This window comes from Melanotaenia boesemani, chromosome 20 (assembly GCF_017639745.1).
Source record: "Melanotaenia boesemani isolate fMelBoe1 chromosome 20, fMelBoe1.pri, whole genome shotgun sequence".
Lineage (NCBI taxonomy): Eukaryota > Metazoa > Chordata > Actinopteri > Atheriniformes > Melanotaeniidae > Melanotaenia > Melanotaenia boesemani.
Window position 1 is genome coordinate 10,983,874 of NC_055701.1, and position 20,188 is coordinate 11,004,061.

General features: G+C 40.4%; 1 protein-coding gene across 2 annotated transcripts; it reads left to right on the forward strand.

The window, feature by feature from the left end:
- Window positions 1-1,071: 1,071 nt before the first annotated feature.
- LOC121631741 (bcl-2-modifying factor-like) lies at window positions 1,072-19,553 on the forward strand. 2 transcript variants are annotated; one of them, XM_041972790.1, is made up of 4 exons: window positions 1,072-1,270; window positions 3,117-3,313; window positions 3,921-4,123; window positions 19,388-19,553. In XM_041972790.1, the coding sequence occupies exons 2-4, from the start codon at window positions 3,142-3,144 to the stop codon at window positions 19,505-19,507; spliced, it is 495 nt and encodes a 164-aa protein (XP_041828724.1). In that variant the 5' UTR covers window positions 1,072-1,270; window positions 3,117-3,141; the 3' UTR covers window positions 19,508-19,553. The 2 variants fall into 2 exon arrangements, with proteins under 2 accessions (XP_041828724.1, XP_041828725.1); XM_041972791.1 differs by lacking the exon at window positions 19,388-19,553 and adding an exon at window positions 8,596-13,088.
- The last annotated feature ends 635 nt before the right edge of the window (window positions 19,554-20,188 follow it).

The following is a 20,188-nucleotide window of genomic DNA, read 5'->3' on the forward strand; positions in this document are numbered from 1 at the left end:
CACATGTTCTCCAGAACAGGTGCCTAATTAGACTGATTATAATCTAGGCGTCTCTCTATTAAAACTAGGTTAGTTCCACCTACAACGTAAAAAAAGCCATAACAGTTAATCAAATAACAGATGGCTGTTCTTCTTCTTCTTCTGGAAAATGTATGAGTTACTCAAGGTCATCATATTTTTGACAGATGAGACCACAGTGGACATATTGATCATAATGCACAGGACCAAATTGGTGAAAAATGAAAATAACTATCAGTACAACTCAACTCACAACTGTCAAGCACAGTGATGGAGAGTTGGAAATTTTGCAACTATGGAACCTGGTCACCTTGCAGCCATTAAGCTGACAACAAACCCACCTATGCCAAAATAGGCCTAGTCTAGAGTTAAATATAAAGCCAGCTAGGCCCAAACTGCGTCATGCAATCAGATGCAAAATCCATAACTCAACTTAATTGAATCCTGGGGTGGGACCTTAAGAAAGTTGTGCATGATGCAGCAAACCTCAATGAGCTGAGGCAACATTGTAAAGAAGAGTTGGCCAAAATTCTTTTACAACAATGTGAGATAATATCATACAGACACCAGTTACTTTAAGTTAATGTTGCTGAAATAATTATAAATATATGACAATATATAAATATAAATTAAATTATTACATGAGAAATGCAAGCAGTAATAATCTTCTACAGAAGGAAAATGATGTGATGCTGCGTGCTGCAGCCAGACAAAGTTTTTTTTTTTTTTTTTTGTAATTAATAAACACTTGAATACCACACAAATATGGAGGGTATTTTATATAGGCTATATCTGTCAGCATTAAGTGTTACATGCGCATGGTTAAATAAACCCTCCAGATTAGTCTGACAGCAGTTCACAGGCTTCTGGCCACATGAGAACAGTAGTAACGTGAAAGAAGTCTCGTGCTCCGGGGAATTTCCCGTCCACGTGTCTGAATACACGACAGAGAAGGCGGGATATAAACAAAGTCGGCCATTGGTCGTAGCACCCGAATGTAACTCACCATCTATTTACTCATTTTCTGCGCCACGCCCCGGTGGTGGAGTTAGTTTGGAACTGACGTCGGCGAAAAGCGGCTTGTTGCACTTTTCCTCACAGAATGGAAGTAGCCGTGGAGGTGAAAGGGACTTAACTCGCTTGACTCGCCGGGATATCTAGCTTGTTGTTATAATCTTTTTTTTTATTTTTTTTTTTTTTATTATTATTTGTGGGTGCAAGACATTGATTAAAACAAAGCAAATCTTTAAGGGTAAGTACGTGACAATAGCTTTTTAAAATGCTCCTCATTCAGTTGTACGCTTTCCTGCAGCCGGTCAACATGTAAATGCCCGTCCTGAGGAAGAAGCCAACAAACAACGCTGTGCTGAAATACACGCAACAAAATTTGTTTTCAACACGTGTTATGTATACAAAATCGTTCAAAGCAGCCCAACTTAAAACGGATTTCGCTCGTTAACATAGGCTGCCATTCATATAACAGAGATTTGAATTATACCGGCTTTCCCGGCTCATACAGCTCGCGTGCGGATGGGCTTTACATTACAGTGGGTCTCTGTCACGTATCGGCACTTTGCTAAAAACACAACGACAGCCGATTTCTTAACATACAACATCGTTGTAACGCATATAAGGGTGTAATTACATATCCTCGAAGTTATATCGTTTCTTTATACCCTGATGTATGATACACCAAATGCATGTTCTCACTTTGTTTTGACCTAATTTAGGGTTGTGAACGCGCTCCGTTTATAAACAAGATACGTTTTTGCAACTTATAACAATGTCGCGAGTCTGCAGTGTGTCGCTTTTAAACGCCGAGGAGAGTGTTGTATTCATTGTGTCATATGTGTCTTGTTGGGCGCAGTGTTACATAAAGTAAAAAAATGGTGTGATGTGAGGCTGTGGTGATGCCGTTGGATAGAAACTGTGTCAATAACAGAGCCGCTTCACCACCGCAACCACCAGTCTCTCTCTCTCTCTCTTTCTCTCTCTCTTTCTATCCTCGAGCCCTGCCTCGCCTTTGTTGGGTTATTTTTGTCTGCAGCAGGGGGAGCCACTGTCTGACACAAACATATAACACACTGCCTGGTCGGTGGAGCAAAACAACACAAGATATCTGGAGTTTTTCTTTTTCTGTGCCTACGTTCTTAGCCTGCGTTTGTCAAAACAAAAGTATTAAGCGCGCACAATATGATGAGGTCTGCACATGCCACAGACAGGAAAATCTGCTTATGATGAGTGAAGAAATAAAAAGTTCTTCTTAAGGAGCTGGCAGGATGACAAACCAGAGTAGGGAGAGTGGCTTAGGATTTTCCTCAAGCACTGTCATTACCCTTTTGCTGTGAACCCTAATTTGGAAGTGTGGTAGTAGTGTAACCCAGAATTACAACTCAGTGGTGACTTGGGGTTTTGCTAGTAAGGCAACTTTAATTTCACCTATATTTTGATAACTCTTTGACCCACTATAAGAATCAAGCTTGGGTGCAGAGTACTATTGACTGGATATATTCACATTGTGGTTTGATGGGTTTAATGGATTTAAAGAAAACAAAGTTATATACTTCTGTGACATGTTTAAGTTTAATATGTAAATGCAATCAGGGATCTGATTACAAGACAGTAAATTAAGAGGCCTTAATTTATCTACCTCATCTTGTCAGCTAAATGCCTTTTTATACAAGTGTGGCTCAACCGAGTTGTCTAACTGTAGTGAATTGTGTGGTTTCATTTCTGGTTGAACAGAGCCATTTATTTGAATAAGCAGCACAGAATTAGCCACAAATAAAGGCATAGTGTTCACTCATTTTCTTCTACCCAACTTCTCCATTGTGGTTTTATTGATTTGAGAGCGCTCATTAGTGGCCCGACAGGTCATCCATTATGATAATGAGCGCTTTGGAGGAATGAACGAATAATGAATGTGTCTGAGATCATCTCATCAGATCCACTGTGGATTTGTTCAAGGTTACTATCATTAGTGAAAGAAACTGGGTTGCCTTTCATTTATATTGTATTCTGAAAGAATAATGTCCTATATTTAGCCTTGGCTGTATATTTAGCTATGACATTTCTCAACCTGTCTTCTCACTTTCAAGGTTGCCCATCTTATAGTGACCCCGTATGGACGATGAGGAGGATGATGTGTTTGAGCCAGATCCCCCGTGCTGGCGCACAACATTTAGGGAGATAAAGAGTGAAGACCGGGGCACACAGACACCTGGTCCTGCCCTGGTATCAAACAACGGCATGCTGCCCTGTGGAGTTGCAGAGGAGCCCAGACCACTTTTCTACGGTGAGTCTGATGACATACCATATTTCAAAAGTGAAAAGGAGAACATTGCCACGTGTGTGATAACCAGTGTTATAAAACTCAAGCATAATGTGACACTGTGAGAAATATAAAGCAGCCTTCACCTCTGGCGCCCGATAGTCGTCATCACCCTTGCTTTTATGGTCTGCATGCAGTGTACCCAGCTGCTTTGCTCCACAAAAGGCGCCAGACTGGCATTGTGATTTCAAAGATGTGACAGCAGAGCTCACATGTGCATCAGTTCTTCTGAGAGTTGATTATCACCAGCTGATTATCAAAGTTACAATGGTGCCATATACAAGTGTTCATTCCAGAGTAGCTTCATAACAACTGAATGACTGTAAAATCAGGGTCATGTAAGTTTTTTTGTCTGTGAGTGACTTATAAAACTATTATGTGTAATAAAAACAACAGCTGGGAAAATTGTAACTAGAGCCAAGCACCATGCTTGGCCATAGCCACTTTCACCATTGCTTAGCAGATCTTTGTACCTATGAGAAGCCCATCGTGTGTCATTGCTTTGTTTAGATTATTTTGCTGAACATGTGCTGTTTACAAGTTAATAAGTATCAGCCTTGACGCTCAACAGGTAACGCAGGTTTTCGATTGCACTTCCCAGCACACTTTGAGCTTGTTGGGGATCTTGAAGTGAGACAACAAGCCAGTGAGGACCAGCAAAACGGGATGGAGCGGCTGCCCTGGCACCAGCCTGTGGCACGCAGCGTGGAGGCTTGCATTGGACAGAAACTCCAGCTGATAGGAGACCAGTTTCACCGAGAACACCTTCAACTGGTGAGGAGGAAAAATGCAGCCCGCTGACTGCATAAACTCAGGACACATTCTTTTGTATTTGATGGCCATAAACAAGTACTACTTACAAGAAATTATACCTTATGTATGGGCTATGTAGTTGGAGCCACACTATTGTACAAGTCACTTTCACTATAATAAAACATTGACAACCATATGAGAAAAAGACACAATCAACCCACATTAAATGAGTTGCACATTAGATAAATTAGATAAATATTTTTTTCATTTCCACTCTTTACTGTAGTGCCACACAGTAGATAACACTTAAGCCTGCTGCCATCAAGGTAATTCTGTTGGTATGTGTCTCCATATGTGTGTATAGTTGCCCTTCCAACCTATTAGGAAAAAGTCCAAACATTAGCAGCACCATCTACACACTTTTCAGTATTTGGATCTCATGTTGAACTGACAGAGATTAATGGAGGGTCAAAAGTTTGCTCTCTTTTACTGTGTTTGCTCCGTGTTTGTTTTGGAGAGGCTGTGCACAGGCAGAACTTCAGCCCAGCATCTCACCCCCACCACCTCTTTTCCCTCAAGCCAAAGATACTGCAAATTCAAGACAGCCCCCACTCCCAACCCCAGGCCTTTCCCCTGCCTCCTCTTCCTGTTTGTTTCTCTTTCTTTTCTCCTGTTTCCTCACTGTGCTGTGGAGGCAAGTGGAAAGGAGGATGCTTGGTCTCAAACAACACACTGTAGTTAGGGTGACGATGTCCACAGGGTTGGTGTGCTGCTTATACGTGGGCGTTTTGTAAAAACTGTGACACACCATTACTTCTTTGGCTTTACATTAACTGCAGGGATATTTTCTGCAGAATGCAAGACTTTTTTTTTCACAAAACAGTCTTAACACATATTTAGTCATTCACACAATTTGAAACAAGTACTGATACAAGCATGAAAAAAAGCAGAAGTAGCAGGAATAGGTAAACATGTTGTAACCCGAAGCTCAGCATGTGAGCCTAGAGTGGAACAGTTGTACTTCCAGGGAGCCTCCAGTTAGCCCCATTTACTCCACAAGGAGTGGCTGCAGGAGATACCCAGATAGGAGGTTCATGCAGCCACAGGCCTTGTAAATAGAGGGTGAAATCCATAATGATGTATATCAAGATTTAAGGTTCAGAGATTGAACCTCATTAAAGCTCTCTTGTGGAAACAGGTCCCTCCCTGGCCTTTATACTCACAAAATTCATTTTAACCTCATACTACAAGGTGTGAGACAGTTTCTTATTTTCTCATGCGCTTATCAAGCAGATGTTATTTATACCCCCACAGCAAAGCATGACTCATGTATTGTGACACTGGCAGACACACACAGAAAACCAGACAGTCAGACAGGAGGGTTTCTGTGATGTGTGTGCAGCCGGGATGCACTGACGCACAACGGAGGCTGGCCTGGGTCAGGGATGAGGAAGTGGCTTATGCTCCCTTTGCTGGTTGAGTAAACAACAGAGGACAGTCAATGTGAAAACGGCCCTGTGAAGTCATATCCTGCAGAAACATACTGTTACACTGAAAATAATCATTTTTATACCTGCATCATGAAGAGTGAGGCAGCTTGTAAGAGACTAATGTGACAAAGTGAAGCACTACAGTATTTCCCCTGCCGTTAAATTGGGGGGGGGGGGGTGCTTCGGCCCCTCATTGACAACCCCTGCCTTCCCAAGAAGGTCTAGGGGATTTTATCCTGTCCTCTATATATTGTGCACAACAATATCCCCTCGCCAAAAACCTAGGGGAAACACTGCATTATATTTTTTTTTACTTGGTGTGTATATGTGTGATGTATGTGTTGAATGAGTGGCTTGACTTTACAGAGTGAAGTTTTTACAACTCAAGTACTCAGTGATATGTGATTTTAGATGCACGATTTAACTGCAGCCTTTGTAATTACTATTTCTGGCTCCACTTGTGTAGTTCATTGTATTTCGTACATGATCATGCATGAATACACCCATACTTGTTTTTCTGCTTTTCTCACTTCTCACTATCATAAGATCAGACAGTCAGTACAAAAAACTTTCACTTAATAATGGCATTACTGTTTGTTCATTCTCATTCCTGTTGCTTCTGACAGCAGTCGATTTATAGAGCGAGTCATTCAGTGCAGACGCTTGTCCCTGAGCAATCCAAGTGCCTTTGACTGCCATCACATTGATGGATTTTGGAGCAATGTAGCTGCAAGTGTTCTCCATGGGAGCCCGTGGCCCCTGGCAAAAGAAGGGATTAGGTAGCGAAGGAGTGCTGGTGGATGCTGACAGATAAATTGCTCCTCAGTCAGAGAGGCCTGGAGGGGACTCTGAGGTCCCCAGAGGATGGCTGACATTAGCCGACCTGCCATTTGAGACCTAGCAGTAATGACAATCACAATGGCAGGAAGACTGCTCAAGCCTGTGCTGGGCAAGGAGCAGAGTTAGGTTTCATCGCCATGTTTTTTTAAGAGAGACGACTCCTGGTGCTTTCGATAGGAGGTGTTGAAAGCAGGGTTGAATGTCTCCTGTGGCTGTGTGTGAGGCTGAGTGAGTGTGCTTGCATGCACGCTGTGTTTGTGGTTTTATCTCTTTCGCTGTTCCAGCAACAGCACAGCACTCTCTCCTTTCAGCACTTGTTGAAAGTAGGTAGGAGAGGACTACAAATAAATAAATTATTTTTACTTTTCATTCATTAATCTGGGATAGTTTGTGTAGATGGGGATTTCAATTTCTGCTATTGTCTATTCTCTTCCTACTACCGTTACTTGTTTGTATTTTTTCTTGGCCCTTCTCTCTTTGCTGATATGACTAATCCAGAATTTCTTACTATTGAGGTTGGCCTGTTTACTCAAACGATAAGGCAGCGCTTCTGAGCAGCTGGTCTGAGAGACAGCCTGCACAGGACACTGATAAACTACATCAGGCTAGTGTCAGAGTGACGACGCAGGGAATCTGGCTTGACGCTGCTGCTCTATCTCAAGCTAAATTTAGAGCCAAAGTCTCATTTTGACAGTTGGTGGTGTGACTCATAAGTAAATTGCAACAGGGTTGTGCACACCTTGTCACTCTTGCTCTTTTTTTTCTAGAATCAAGTACAAAAGGTCTGACTATAAAGTTTAATTTCTTCTCATGCAGCTCAGAGTAAACACACAAACTTTGTAGCCTGATAAATCCCCCAGCCAACTCATTTACTCCAGCAGCTTTTACTGTCTAATGTTTAATCTGAGCATCATTAAATATTAGACGCTGACATAAAATGAATGAATATAGTTTAACATATGAAGTCATTTTGACTATGTTCTCGTATAACTCAGTTTTAAATCTGGGAAAACTACAGGCATGGCTGTGTTCCCCAAGTCAAGCATTGCTAAGTGCTGTGAGCTATTGGTGACCTCATCCACTTTTCCCTGTATATATGTATTTTTAAATAAAGTCTATATCTTTCTATTTTTATGTCCTTATCCAAATATCCCCAGGCAGGATTTAGATTAGGCATACAACAGAGAACTTCCCAGGAGAATTTGCCATCATTTTACATTTTTTTTTTCTTTTGAACATTAGTAAGCGTAAGGGAGTGGAAAGTAAGATACACTCATGCTGGTTAGAACCTGGCAAAGCTTATGCAACACCATGCAACGCTCACCACATATTGATAAGAGTATAGAAACCCACTGGCTTATCACAGTGGCAGTTCTTAGTTGTTAACTAGGTCAAGGTTTGGACACCATGTTAAGTCATGCAAATATGGCAAATCTAATCTCTGCCTCTAGAGATTTTGGCTCTTTTAAACAACAGTACATTGTTGCTCAGAGAAGGCAATGCACTTTCAGACACCACAGAGAAAATAGTTGCCCTCAGTACCAGCCTTATGGACTGAAAATAGCCACAACATTATCTGGCGTAGTGGAGCCTGTCTTTTATCCACAGACGAGCAGCTGGACTACTGTAGCTCTCTTATGCATATACGTGTTTTTCAGAGACTCCCAGCCTCTCATCAAGAGCCCCCTAATCCCATTTGGAGCAATTATCTTATCTCAGATTTTCAATGGCAGAGATAACATTATCCTCCAAATCGTGCACAATCCAATTGGCTCGCAAACCTGAGAGAGTCTCTCCTCCTCAGCTGCTGGCTACTGGTCTCTGCCAGAAAGATTAGGAAAAAGTGCGACTGCATGATGAATGTGTTTATGGCTTGGAATTTTGTTTTGGGAAGCCCAGCCTGCATAGGGATCCCGCACAGAAATGGAGACCTATTTAGTAAGTGTTGTTGGTGACAAAGGCAAACTGTTGTGAAAATATCAACCTCGTTCCGGCGTCTGGTTCTGTCTTTTCTGCTGACCTTTTTTACAGTGCTTCCTATCAATCCGCACACATCATAGCAAATATAAACCAAAACTTAACAGTTAAGCTAGCACTGTATTTTAGCTTTCAGTTTCTGTAGTGTTTTAATCATTGTATGTTCATTTTTATTTGTTGTTTCAGTATCATCGAAACCAAAGGAACCAGGGGCCGCTGTGGTGGCGCCTGGCCACGGCTCTTTTCAGCCTTCTGTTTGAAAGGGGGCTCTTTGCTGGAGGAGGTGGTGTAGGACGGAGGTGAGGGGGATCATCCCCTTAACGTCCTCTTGTCTTCATCTCTTTGTGGAACTGGACTCCTAATGGCACTGTCAATTTTCACACGGGTCTGTTCAGTGGAGTGAAGAAAGGAGACAAAAATAGTCACCGCGGGACGGAGACAACCAACTTTTATACAAGTTTGTGTTTTTTCTTTCCGAGAAGATGCCATGATACACCGAGATTCCTCTAAAGGACACTGTTCATATTTTGGCGTACATGTGGTGCAGTAGTTTTGTACAGTACATTGTTCATAGTAATTTTTTTTTTGCACTTCAATGTGTACCCATCTTAAATGACCTCCACAGACCCTGGGAATGCCTTATTCAGTGTCTTCTGCCAGAAGGAGTATTGACAGTTTTTGACAGGCAAGATGAGATGGTTAGCAAATGAAAGGAAAATGTGGTGTGACATTTTTTTTCCTGAAGCCTCCCAGGTGGCCACTCAAGTTGATTTACTAACTTCCAAAGAGGCAGTTTCTCAGAACAAAGCATTTTGCACCTCACCTCAATGGAACATTACTTTTTTCTTAAGTTGTTGTATTTTAAAAATGTTTTATTCACTTCCTTTTTTCTTTGCCCCACTTTCGTTGCTTTGACATTGAATTTGATCCCTTGATATCTTTTAGCATATAGGGAACAAGGTAAAGTGTCTGCACATGAAAAAAGTTGACCCACTGTAAAAGTTTTGTCTAAAAATCTGCTAATATGCACAGATGTTTGAGGCAGGCCTGCCTTTAGTCGTGTGCTACATGTCAAACACTTGGGAGTTTTTTAAGTATTGGGGTGGAGTTTGCAGTTCTGAATGTCACCGTTTGGTTAAACTAATCAGGTGACTGCCATAAAACATAACAAACATCAAAATAGAAGTGGGGGAAACATATCAGGCCACACACAGCTGTCTCCTATTAGATGTTAAATTAACAAACTAACGAAGACTATTGAGCGGTAATAAACAATCCAATAATGATTAATTAACAGTAGGCTTTTTAATCAATAGAAAATGCTTGAGTCTCATACAACTAATTAAACAAATAACTTCGGTTACCATGAACCAGCTTTAACTGTCTCGCTGTTATTCTGAGTTGCCATTTTATTCTTGCAGCAACAACAGTTGAATCTGTGCTGTCTTAATTGTTCAGGGGAACAACTTATCATGCAGAGCAGTTGTCATCTGTCCACTTAATCTACTGCGAATGACTTCCAGCAATGCAGACAGCTAAATGATGTCTGAGATATAGCACACTGAAGCATAGGGTGCTGACTTTTACATGCATTTAAATACTATTGTAGGTCTTTGCACAATGCACTAAATGGAAGCAAAGGAATCAAGCACACTCTTATAGTCCCCCAAAGTAATAAAACTTAGGTTTACAAAAATTATTCTTTTGCTTAATTTCACCTGATTTTCAGTTTTTATTTTGGCTATGTCCCAATGTGTGATACAAAGTTCCCCTTTGTTTTAGATATGTTTTTTTTCATGTGATTGTTTTCAGACCTCCATGCCCTTGAAGTGGAGCTATGGATCCACTGTTTTTGCACTAGACTTTCACCCTTCCAGAGTTCAGATTGCTACCAAGCTCACCTCTTTCTTGTATGAAGGTTTAAGTTAAGACTTGTTTCCTTGCCACCACATTTCAGATGTATTAACTCACATGTCCAAGACAAATAATCAGTGTTGAGGCCTGGAGTTTTGACTGGATATCAGCTCTGGAAATTTCACTTACCAGTGTTTCAGGCTTAAGTTGTCACAGAGTTGACGCGATGTGCCTCAACTGAAAGGTTTCCTGGTATGCTTTTCACCAGCAGAACAGTTCTAAACACCAAACAATATAGCGAAACCAATCTGTGAAACAGAATCTCCTCCTCTCAGGATACCTTTGTGAGGTTTTACATCATTTAATATTCTGCTGAGTGATCTTATATTGTCTTTGGTGTTCAGATTCAGATTTGGTTCATTTTTGCATGCATAGCCACCACTGACACAGCAGACAAATAGTCTGAAAGTAAACAAACTTAAATAAAAGACTGTAATTATTGTTGAAATACAAAGTTTCTGTTAAGACACTGTTAAAGATGCTGTTTGTTATGTTTTTCTTTGCTGAACCCAGGCTATGCGTTGGACCCAAGGAGCAGTACAAATCAGGGGTCTGTAATTACTTGCTCCTTACAAAGTGTCAAGTTTATCACTGCATAATTAAGGGTTTTCTCTCATTTTCTCTCAAGATGTCTCAGGGACAGATTTTGTGGGCTACTGGTAACCTAGAGATCTGTTACATGGTTAGGAGAAGACCAGTGTCTTTTTTTTTTTTTTCATTTCTTTTGAAATACATTTCTTCCAGTTTCTCATCACATGCATAATGGTACAGTTTAACAGGAGGAGCGTGAGGCTGGCTTGATGGCTGTGGTGGTGACGGGGGGGCTACTGAGTATGTTGTCAAAGGCGTGTGAGGCGCACTGAATGTGGTTGTGGTAATAGTTTCCTGCGGATCCTGAACGCTGAGCCAGTCCCCGTAGCACCTCGTCTCACCACTGGCTCTTGACTTCCTCGTTGTGCTGCTCTTTCAATGCATGTTTTTTTTTCATCGTTTCTTATTCTTTGTAATTTATTTTTTTCCCCTTTTTATTTATTTTTGGTATATTTACTCTTTTCTACTGTATACACTTATGTGTGCAATCACTTTGTATTTTCCTTTGTTTTGGTCTTGTTCATGACTTCCTTTTTTTTTTTTTTTTTAGCAAATTGGTGCCTGTCATTTTTTTTTTATCAGGATCACTTATTACTCATAGGCTGTAGAAGAACAGCAGTTTGAATTGATGCAACAATTTTTTGTAGTGGTGGCTATTCTGACTGCTAACTGCACATTTTACTCAAATATTCTGCTTCTGCCACAGCATAATTTGTGATTGTTGGAATATATCGCTGCCAACACGAGTTCATGATGACCACAGCTGCTCTTCTCTTTCTTTCAAGCCCACATGAGTGAATATTTGATTTTTGGATGGAGTAATTCACTTAAAAGGCTGTGATTTTTCCAGGGAAAAGCCTAACTGGCTCTGACCTTTTTGTTAACTTCCACTATCCGATTCACCGGGTTCGCAATATGAGGTTGTAGAAATGCAGTAATTTCATTGTGGTTTTCGCCTTCCAATAGGATTTGATTTGTCCCTTATAATTAATCTTTCATCAACCTACTGAACTCCTCTTTAATGATACACATGACATTGGGAAAAACTGAGAAACGAACCCAAAAAGGCTGCCTTCATAATTGCCACAAATCAAGAGGATGTTAATCCGCTTTCAGTTGTTTAATCGTAATCAATGTGTTGTAATCAACATGCACTGGAAAGTACTTTGTTTCTGTAAATCCCATAGGTCTCTTATCTATTGTGTGTTAATGTATAGTATATACTCTGGATTGTTCTTTTGGGCTAATCTTGCCATGTGTCAGCTGTATGTCTGTGCATTGACCAAGAAAGTTCAGGTATGACGGCCTGTTGATTTATTGGAAAGGGAAACAAGCCACCATGGTGCCCTTCATAATTTCTTACTGAGAGATTCCCAAACTGCACACATCACATTGTACATGAGTGCAGAACGTCCCAAGAGTGGGATATGTATTTTATGGAAACCGTCAGTGTCTTGAATTTTGTTGTCCACTTTATATAAAATTGAAGTTGCTTCTTTTTTTTTTTTTTTGGTTTTGAATTTTATTTTTTTCTATGATACATTTTTCACTTCCTTGTGGTCTTAACTTTTTAAATTGTATTTTCTTAAGAGAGGGTCTGCTTTTGTAAGGACAGCTCATGCTTGTAAAATAGTTTTGAAGACGAGTAGGATCATTTTTAAAGTCCATGAGATCTAGAGCTTTTTTTTTTTTATTGAACATGCAACATTCCTTGCACATCTTAGACAGAATCAGGAAAACCTAAATAATTCATGCTTTGGTTAATTTGGCTTATGAGCTTGTACCTATGAGATATTTGCCCTTTTTCAGAGAACAGATTAGGTGTACACATATTTCTAAAAAATAAATAAATAAATCTAGAACCCTTGAACATGCCTTTAATTGCTCAGTTTCAATGAAGTCTTGATTATCACACACTCTCTGTATACCAAGAAATGAGACCCAGCGAAAATGTAGCATTTATGTAAACATTGACTGTGTGTTTTCGAGACTCTACTGTGCACTCATTTTTGTGTTTATATATATTTTTTGTTTTGTTTATATGATATGGAAGTAAGACAATTTGTTATGTAGTGCAATATGCTGTACATACAGAGCTTTGCTCTACAAATCTTTTTCTGGATTTCTTGTTGTTTATTGGTACTTTTTCTTAATAAAAATTTTATTGAAGGTGACAAGTTGAGTTAAGTTTATGTTTGGTTGATCAAAATAACATACAGCATCGCAGCTGGTTTTGCAGTGCTACATGCAACGGCTCTTCTTAAATCAACAAATACAGCTGTTTTTGCTTAACTTTAACCAGAAATTCAATGCATCTGCCTCTGGATAGTAGAGCTACAGAAAGAAAACAAATTCTCTCCTTTGCTCTGCTCCCACTCCTTTGAGCTCTCACTTTAAATTGAAGGAGTTCTCTTGTGTAAGAGTAAGCCACTGACGGATTAGCCAACTGTCTGAAGCAAGCCAGGCATTTGAAGCCGGCCAGGGGCTTGGCAGGGGCTGTGCCCATCACAGTCTTCCTGCTGTTCAGTCATTAATTTGGTGGGAGTAGCGAGGCTTCCAAAACTCTAATAACTGCTGAAGTGCACACACGCACGCTCAATCATGTGCCACATGTCAGCTGAATGAAGCCATGTATGCAGCAAATAAGAAGAATTACTGTCACATCTTAAAATGTTGAAGCCAATCCCGTTGAGCCTGCAGATTAGTTACACTGCAGCTTCAGTGCCCTTAGGACATGGGAATGATTGATTACTCCTGACACATGAAAATATTAGAGTTAAGTGTGTGTTACTGGTCTGTGTTGGGTGAAAAATTCAATCTTTGCATAATATTAGGGATTTGGAATTCAGTTTTAAGGAAAGAGTTTTTTTTTTTTATCAATTCATGATGAAAGCTGATGTGGTTGAAAAACAAAACACACCCAAGACTTTTGTGCTCTTTTATTTCCACAGAGCAGACATGGTACAGTGTTCTCCCTCAGGGCTGACGCGTGGCACTTCTTTTGTTATACATGCCCGGTACAGTTTCACACTTTGCTGACACCTGACTCACCTGTTTGACTGCTTACAGCTAAAGAACTCCCTTGTCTGTGCCCCCCTAAGCGCAAACACATGCACACAATGAGTGTGACAGAGGATGTGGTTGAAACGGAACAACACCTATCCCAGTCATGACTCACTGAGCGCACACAACTGTTTAATCTTTTTCCCTCTTAATCCTGTCTCTTAGATGTTTTAAGTGAAAGAACTTCATGCCTAAATAGAAGATAATTAGCAGTGTTATTTACACAAGTGTCAAAACCTATAATGATAATTGTGAGTATAGGCCTCAATGTCATCTCTTCAGAGGGGCTTGCTTGCCTTTTTTTAAGGTATTATATTAAATTATGATCCTGAAGGAAGCAATGACGTTCCCCAGCTGTTTACCTCAGCTTTTTGGCTCCTATGGTTCATTTCTCAAGGATCAGCACTTAAATGGGGAGAGCATTGGCTTTCCTTGGTCCAAACAATGGCTCCTCTGTTCCCCTAGCCTGGCTGCCTGCTGAAAGAGACACCCATTAGAGAAGCCTCTATCTCTGGGGTCAGGCCCAAGGGTCACACACAAGCATGGCTCTTGTTTATGTCTGCAAAGCCAACGAAAACAAAGCAGCCTCCTACTCGCCTGCCTCTCTAGTCAGCATAACGGATTCTGTTTGAGCCCAAGTCACCGAGTGCAGTGAATTCAGCCCCAGTTCTGGTGTGGATCCCTAAATCTAAGCAAAAGTGATGTGTCATTTTGTCACTAAAATAGCTGCAGAGGGGGAATTGTGACAAATTAATACCGACAGCATATGTTCAGTACCACAGGACATGGATCCTGCCCCCTTGTTTGAAGTAGCTTCTCACTTCAGAGTACACAGGTAATTAGTAAATGATTGTGTATGCACTCACCCGTTTAATTGAGCTATACTGAAAGTATGATTTGAGGAAAGGAACCACAGCATTGCCTCCATATGTACCTTTGCCGGCATTGGTCTGTCTGTCCATCTGTCTGTCTGTTTACAACATCACTCAAACAATTATGGACATATTTTGATTAGTTTTTCAAGAAATCTCTGAAATTGAATAAGGAACAAGTGATTAGATTTTGGGGGTGGTCCGGGTCACCACTTGGATCCAGGAGTTTTTATAAGATTCTTCACTATGGGGAGATAGGGATAACTTTGCCATTAGTTTCTAGTTAAGAAAATAATACCCACAATCATTGACAAAAAAATAAATAAAATAAATAAAAAAAATAGAATTGCTTGGTGGAGGTCTGCACAAAATCTAACTTCATTAAAAAAAACATTGGGATGCTGTCTAAATATAATTAAAAGTGCACGATGGGGAACTTTTTAACCCCCATATTTAATTGAAATAAACAGAAAGACGACTTAAAAAGAATTTAAAATACATTATTGCATTGTTTTTTGGAAAAACATGCTAATTTTGAATATGAATTTGGGAGGGATGTTCTCATAGTTCTTTTAATTATTAAAAACTTTCTTTGTGTGTTTAGGGTCATCACCCATACTCTTACAGAGTGATGCTGTTGTATTCTGTGCATATTGCAGTTTGACATTGTGTTTCTGAATTATAAGTAAAACCTTTCCAGAAAACAATGATTGGATGGCTCCAAAACCTGTATATTGTTCAGTATAAATGGTGGCTTTTCAACTGTTTGCTGAAAAGCCAGAAAATCTTTCCCCTCTTTATCCTACAAGGTGTCCATGATTTCCCAAAACACTGAGCTGTCGTCTTAAACCATCTTAAATGATATTTCCGAATCTTGTTTGCACTTTTCCCTTTTTTTTTTTACTTTGCATGCTAGAACCTGTATTTGGATTCTGTAACTTGAGAGGATGATTAAACGAGATTATGCCATTTTTTCCACTACTTTATTGTCTGTTTTTATTGCAGTGCTGGTTTTAAGTCTTGTTCCTTGTGTACAGATTTGTCTGGATTTTCAGAATGTTTTCATGACACTAAGTATTATTTCTATCTATATTAATGGCAAATATTGCACTTAATATATTGTATATTTATTTCATTTTACCTATGTTGTTGAATGAAATGTTATGTATAGGGTATGAGGCTGTTTGTAATTTCCTTGTGCTTTATGCTTATAAGTAAATGTTTACACACAAGACAATGAACATTGTCTTGTGTGTAAACATAAGGTCTGTTATTCAGCAATGTCATTCTTATTAGCCAGTTTTTCATTTCAGCTTTGTTCACATGTAAAAGATGTGAATAAGAAAAAGGTAGATAGTAAACATTAAAATGATGTGACCCACGAGCTTTTCCCAGACTGAGTTAGCAAACAATAAAACTGTGTCTGAGCTGCGTCTTCCATATTATATATTCCAAAGAATTGTGAGAGTTCTCACTAAATTCTCAATTTAGCCTCAAGCAGGATTATGGAAACATGTCTGATTCACATTTCTCTTTTGTAGCTTTTCTTAAAATAGATCTGTTTACTTTGCAAATGAGTGAAACTGCTGTGATCACGTTAGCATACTGACATTAGCATAACTCAAAGTTGTTCACAGATGTGCTAGCATCAGCTTTACTGATTATATTCATATTCCATGCAACTAAAGCTAGCTGTTGCTATTATTTTGGGTTTATGATAACTGCTTTCCTCTTTGCAGATGACAGTGTACACCAAATTTATGCAAAAAACCCACTGTGGGTGCATTGGTATTATTTCAGGTAGTGCAGCTCCCAATTTTTGGAACCTGCACTCTGTGAGTGCTTTTGAAAAACAGGAAAAGCTGCAGGGAAGAATGTGTGCAATGGTACATTTTTGCAGGTATTTGTATGACACATCAAAAATGTTGTAAATGTCACAAAAAACATCAAAAACCACTTCAAAGTGAAACACAGCAATACTGAAACTGCATAGTTACATTTATGTACGCATATTGTTCTTCCTTTATGACTTTATGACTCAGGGACTACTCCCACAGTAAAGTTACAGTGCCATTTTTCAGAATCAACTCTTCCTGTTTACAAATAAAACTGCAGTGAGTATCAGTATGATTTATGGCGCCCTGGTGGCATCAGAGTTCGCTCATGCAGTGACCAATGCGTTGAGTGGTGCAGGCTTAGTCTTGTGCACCAGCAAAAGCTAAAATATTTGTAGGCTACCCCCCATGGCCTACTACTCATTTCTATTTACAATTGAGTCAAAAGGTATAAATCAGTTGTGCTGTTCTTGTGCAAAATTACTACTCAAATACCATTGTGCAGCATAAATCCTTGCATTTCTGATGACCAAGTGACTTAAGAAAGACACTAAAGTCTTCCAAGTCAATGAGAACAAATGCTATGGTTTCAGAATATATTTGAACACTTTTGATTCATCTTGTCCACTTTTTTTTTACACATCTGGTGCTTAGGCAGTTAGTTGTCATGGGAATAAGCAGCTAAGCCAACAGTTTTGCATGTCACTGTGCAGAAGGAGGGGTAATAAGGGCTGAGGGTTCAGCTGGGCATGCCATGGGTGCAGCTACTCAGTAACCATCCCCTACCCCCTTTTCTCAGCTGTGAATACACACAGCTGAGCCACTCTGAAAAAAGAAAAAAGGGCCTCTTAACACTCCATCCCCCACATCCAGCTCTGCCACTCTTTAAGACAGCTGAGAGAGAAGAAGGCAAAAAACTGATCACTTAACACTTCATGACTTATAATTAAAGGCAGAGTCTTGATTTTACCATTACATTTGGGTCATTTTCATGCTTTTAAAACTTTCAGTTTTTACACTGTTTCTAACTTCTCCTTTATGCTGCTGTGCTTGAGAGGCTCTTTTCGTTCTTTCTCTGCTGAAGGAGAGGTTGGGTAATCACTATACAACACTGCGAGTTCTCTTTGTTTACCAAGAGTAACCCAGCAGAGCGCAGTGCTTTGTTGAGCTGCAGTCACTCTCAGCCTCACAGCTGTGACACACACTCACGCACGCACACACAAAACAGAAATCTCTGACTCACAAACACTAGCAGTATCCTGTGGTCAAGGGGAGGGATTTAAATCCCCGGAGCACAGCCCATGAACCTGCTGAACTTGTCTTCTCCATCTCCTGCTGGCTATTGCCCCCCCCCCACTACATTTTCCAGCTTTATCCCTTTTTCAAAATCTTCATACTTATCCACCAACATTTGGACCCAATTAGAAGATACACCCCATAAACCTGCACACAGCGGGCAGCAGTCACTCACCATGTGTGAAAATCCATGCACTTGGCATGTAGCTCAGAAAGACACAAGCCCTGCCTAATTGTGATGGGGAATGTCACTCAATAGACAGAACATAAACAAGCAGGGTCGTTGCTAGGAACTAATTGGCAGGAAAAACGATTCCTGTAGCAAGATAAAAACGAGAAGTCACTGTGGTTTCCTGAGGACGCATGAGGAGCCCTCTACAAGGCAAGCCCTACGGTGTGCAGTAATGAGAAAAGAGACCATTTTCCACATGCAGTGTCTTCGCAAGTAAGCAGCACCCATACAGAGTTGGAGAAAGCCCCCAAGCTGGAGAACTTGGCGGTTTCAGCAAGTGTGTGTGTGTTTTTTTTTTTTTGCCCAGCAGGTTGGCAGGAAACCAGAGACGTCAGGCAGGCAGCCTGCCTTGTTAGTACACCTCACCTTGATAACAGGAGTGTGCACTGAAGGATGGGGCAGAGTAAGAAAAACAACTGGTGCACTAGGGGTGGGGCTCTGGGACAGTTGTGTGTATACGCAGGTTCCAGTGCGTGTGTCGACTCACGCAATGGACCTCCTCCAAACAGTAACAACTGCAAAAACATTGGGTCTGGTGTTAAACTCTGAGCACTTTTTCCAAGCTCATGTTTCACAACAGAGCACCAGGTCCTCCCTCCTTCTCTTTCTCTTTTTCTCACTCACATCCCATCCCCCACTTCCCTGGTACTCTTTCCCTCCTTTTCTCGAGCTTATTGGCCCTACACTCCCTATCTGTTTGTCTGTTACACACACAAACATGCACAAAACTTTTCAACCCCTCACCCTCCCACTCTCCATCCTTGAGTACACTCTCTCCTTTGCCCTACCTCCCTCTCTTGTTGGCTGTGGCTGACTGACAGTGCTGATTTACTCCAGGTTTGGCAGACAGCCAGCTCATCTCAAACAACTGCATGAGGTAGATGGTCGGCAGGAGGAGCCAAGTGTGGATGGCAATAAACAAAGATCAGCTCTTCTTCCTCTCTCTTCCCTTCTCCCAGTGTAGCTCCAGTATGTCAGGACCCAACAAAATATAATTTTTAAATAGATTTTATTGCTGCCAAATGTTTTGAGACCTAGGAAGACTTCTTCAAGGAATATAGCAGCATATTATTCATTCAATAGGCAAAACTAACACTGCTCTCAGTGTTGCTATTATATTACCTCTTTTTTTTAACTGATTTTTTCCCTCTTCTCTTTCTTTTTCTTTTATTCAGACAATGACAAACCAGTTCACCCCACCTATTCACACAGAGCTCAGCCCTGGCTGCTGCCAGCTAGCTGTCGCTATCCCTGCACAGCGATTGGCTAACATGATTGCCCAAAGGACCGGCTAAACTTCTGAACCCATACTTCTCAAAGAAAGAGCTTCAGACATCTGGAATTGAGAACCACCAGGGACTGAAGACTTGAGAATGAAAGACACAGCAATCGGCTCTTTTCTGGCTGCTGATCATTAACCTGTGGTCACCTCAATTCTACCATGGGAGAACATGAAAACCCTGTTTAAGATAAACAATACAACAGATATGCAAAATCTCACTAATAACTCAGGGGATATGGGAGAGGGGATGTTTTGTAAAGAGATTATTATAATATCTGTAATGAAACTTTAACTATATTTCTATTTTCAAACTTCTTCTGTGTGCTGCTCTATTAAAAACTGATGATTCTGACAGGCAGTCCCAGCAGAACTGCATCAGGGGAGTGTAGTAAAACAAAAACAAGATAAGCCATTCCAGAGAACAGATTTGCTCATAAATAATTCTCTTCCAAGACAGCTGAATGAATCTCAAATGCAGACAGAGATGAAGGTGGGCTGGGAAACAAGCAAACAGCATAATTAGTAGTCATGTGCAACATTTGTCTTTGTCTGGCACAACAATGAAACTGATTTAAAGTGCAGTGGTGATGATAAAAATAGCTCATCACTTCTGTTCTAATGTTGTTTGCTGTACAGTAGGTCACCTACAAATGCTATTATGGCCCTAGGCGTTGACCTTAATTCCTTGATATTT